This window comes from Saprolegnia diclina (assembly GCF_000281045.1).
Source record: "Saprolegnia diclina VS20 unplaced genomic scaffold supercont1.8, whole genome shotgun sequence".
Lineage (NCBI taxonomy): Eukaryota > Oomycota > Saprolegniomycetes > Saprolegniales > Saprolegniaceae > Saprolegnia > Saprolegnia diclina.
The window spans coordinates 914033-916500 of NW_008246075.1; the positions used below are offsets into that span (position 1 = coordinate 914033).

The 2468-nt window shown below is 63.0% G+C and overlaps 2 protein-coding genes across 2 annotated transcripts in view; both read right to left on the reverse strand.

The window, feature by feature from the left end:
• Nucleotides 1-548, reverse strand: part of SDRG_03595 (hypothetical protein) — a gene marked incomplete at both ends in the record, with an annotated part of 2751 nt that extends 2203 nt beyond the window's left edge. The window contains one exon of the mRNA XM_008609232.1: nucleotides 30-548. Within this exon, the coding sequence (XP_008607454.1) occupies nucleotides 30-548 (519 nt within the window). The remainder of the gene's footprint in view (nucleotides 1-29) is intronic.
• Nucleotides 549-1271: 723 nt separating this feature from the next.
• Nucleotides 1272-2468, reverse strand: part of SDRG_03596 (hypothetical protein) — a gene marked incomplete at its 3' end in the record, with an annotated part of 2810 nt that continues 1613 nt past the window's right edge. The window contains exon 2 of the mRNA XM_008609233.1: nucleotides 1272-2446. Coding sequence (XP_008607455.1) covers nucleotides 1272-2446 — 1175 coding nt within the window. The remainder of the gene's footprint in view (nucleotides 2447-2468) is intronic.

A 2468-nucleotide genomic window follows, 5' to 3' on the forward strand; every position in this document is an offset into this window, starting at 1 on the left:
ATGAGGTAGTTGGCGTTCGGCGCAAACACAGCGCAGACGTGGGTCGTTGTTGCATGCTGGGTGCAATACGAGCGGTGACGGCCGCCGGCAAACGTCACGTTGCCACCGCGATGGAACGTCGGCAGCGAGATGACGACTGTCCCGATCGTGTGCGGCAGTCGCGAGGCTGGCGTTAGGCACGCCGACGAGCCAGTCGCATCCAACGCCACATGGGCCAGCGCGAGTCGGAAGCGCGAGGTCGGCCACAGCACGTCCCACACGATCGGCTCGACACGCGCCAAGGTCTTGCGCCACGCATTGGTATTGTCGACGCGCGCGCTCATCGCTGGCAAAAGCACGACGCCCGGCGAGAGCGTGTACGCGACTGCAAGTTGGTCGACCTCGTGCACTGCAAGCGGGCACGCCAGCACCTTGGGCATCGTATCGACGCGGAGCCGCGGCGCCACGGTATACGGAAGCTCGAACGCATCAACCGCCGTCGTCAGCTGCGGCGTCTTCAGCTGGGTGGCGACGGCTTCGTACGCGGCCTTGGCATCGCTTGCTGCCATCTTCAAGCCGGCAAATCGCGAAATCAGCTCCTCGATCTGCATTTGGCTCTATGTTTTAAACATGTATCGATTGTTTGAAACATACTTGTTTCAAACCGGTCAAGTCGACGGGGTTTGCAGGCGGCAGGTGGGCCGCGGTGCCATGCACTGAAGATGCGACCGAGCTGTACCTCGACGTAGCACAAGGTAAGGCGACCGAGCGTCACGGCCACAAGGCTCCCGGAGCGCCGATCACCACGTCGCCGCCATGGCACACGAGCAAACTGTCGACACCGACAACGTGCACTGCCGATCCACTTTGGCTTGAAACGAGGCGGGCGCGAGGAAGCTCGAGGCGACCATACAGGGCCGCGCCAGCGTGCTGCTTGCGGTGGCACAGATAGGCGTATGCTGGCGCGACTTGTGGCGCTGGCCCATCGAGCTCCAGACGACGCGACAACATGCGCACACCTCTGCGACTGCATGCTGCTTGCCTGCCTCTTGTTCGCGCACGATCGAGACGCTTTCGAGGAGGCGGCTGTTGTCGCATCCATAGATCAGTTGGGATGACAGGACTCAAGCCCTGGACCTAGGCGCCATGGGTCTGTCGTCGTGTGAAGCTTCTGCTCCTCAAGGACGTACTACAGTGTACTGCGGAAGCAGCTTGTCTCGACCTGCGTACGCGTGCTTGGACCAACCATGCACTCGCCACATGCATTACTCCAACGCTATTTCGTACGCAGTCTACCCTACGAACGTTTCTCGTCGGTGGGCCAGCGCCGCCCGTGTGCGCGTCACGAGCTCTTCCATGCGACGGCGTCGGCGCATCGTCGACGTCGTCGTCGTGTCCAAGTGCTCGAGGCGCAAGCAGAGTTCTCGTAGCGAGAGCTGTCCAGGTTGCCGTACCTTGACAAAATCAATGACGATCGCAGGGTCCGCCAGCGCGTAGCCCGTGCCATCCGTGTCCAAGGCGATCTCACCGAGAATCTCGAGCCCACGGAGCGTCGTCGCCTGCAGCTGCAGCGGATGCGCCGCGACAACGTCCGAGATGGCGTCGCAGACCTGATGGGCGTAGCACCGGCGGTATGCGTCCACCGGCGAGAGCAAGAAGCGACCAAACTCGACGCAGTACGCGCAGCACGTCGGTGCAAACGCCACGTCGTCGAGGCAGTAGTCGGTGTACACCTTGGGGCAGTACGGCGTCACCTCAATGTACGCAAGCCCGAGCCGCACGAGCACGTCGCCGTCGTCGACGCTTAGCGTCGACGTCAAGTACATGGTCCACTCGTAGTGCAGGTTCAGATCTCCGTTGCCTGCGAGCCACATGTCGACAAAGACAAGGACAGTCGCGCGGTCGTACGTCCGAAAGTACTCCAAGGCGCAGACGAGCACGAGCATGCGCGTATCGTGGCCTGCGCACCGCTCGTTGGCGTCGAAATACGCCGCCAGCACATCGTCCATCACCGGCCGCACCGGACGGTTGGAGCACGTCGCGTCCAAGATCGTTGCCGACGCCATTGCGCAAAAGGCGGGCGTCACGAGGCGCGGGCATTGGCGGGCGAAAGCGACGAGCGCGGGTACGACGGCGATGCCTCGGTCGTGCAGACACCGCGAGAGCACGCTCTCGAGGATGTTGGCGCAGTCGCCGGCAACGACGAGACCCACGACCGCCTCGACACTGTAGCGGACGTCGTCGCCGTCGTAGTCGTCGAGCATGACAGCGTAAATGACGCGGGCGGCGTACGGGAGGAGGTCCATGGCGACGTTTTGGGCGGCGAGAATACCAAGCGCGACGCCAAGGTCGTACAGTGGATGGTAGAGCACGCCGTCGGTGACGTCGAGCAGGCGCACGGCCGGCGTCAAATACGACGAGACGAGCGCTACGATCGGGTCCGGCAGCCGGTTGTAGAGCCATCGCCCTTGGAGAGCGTGCTGCTGGGC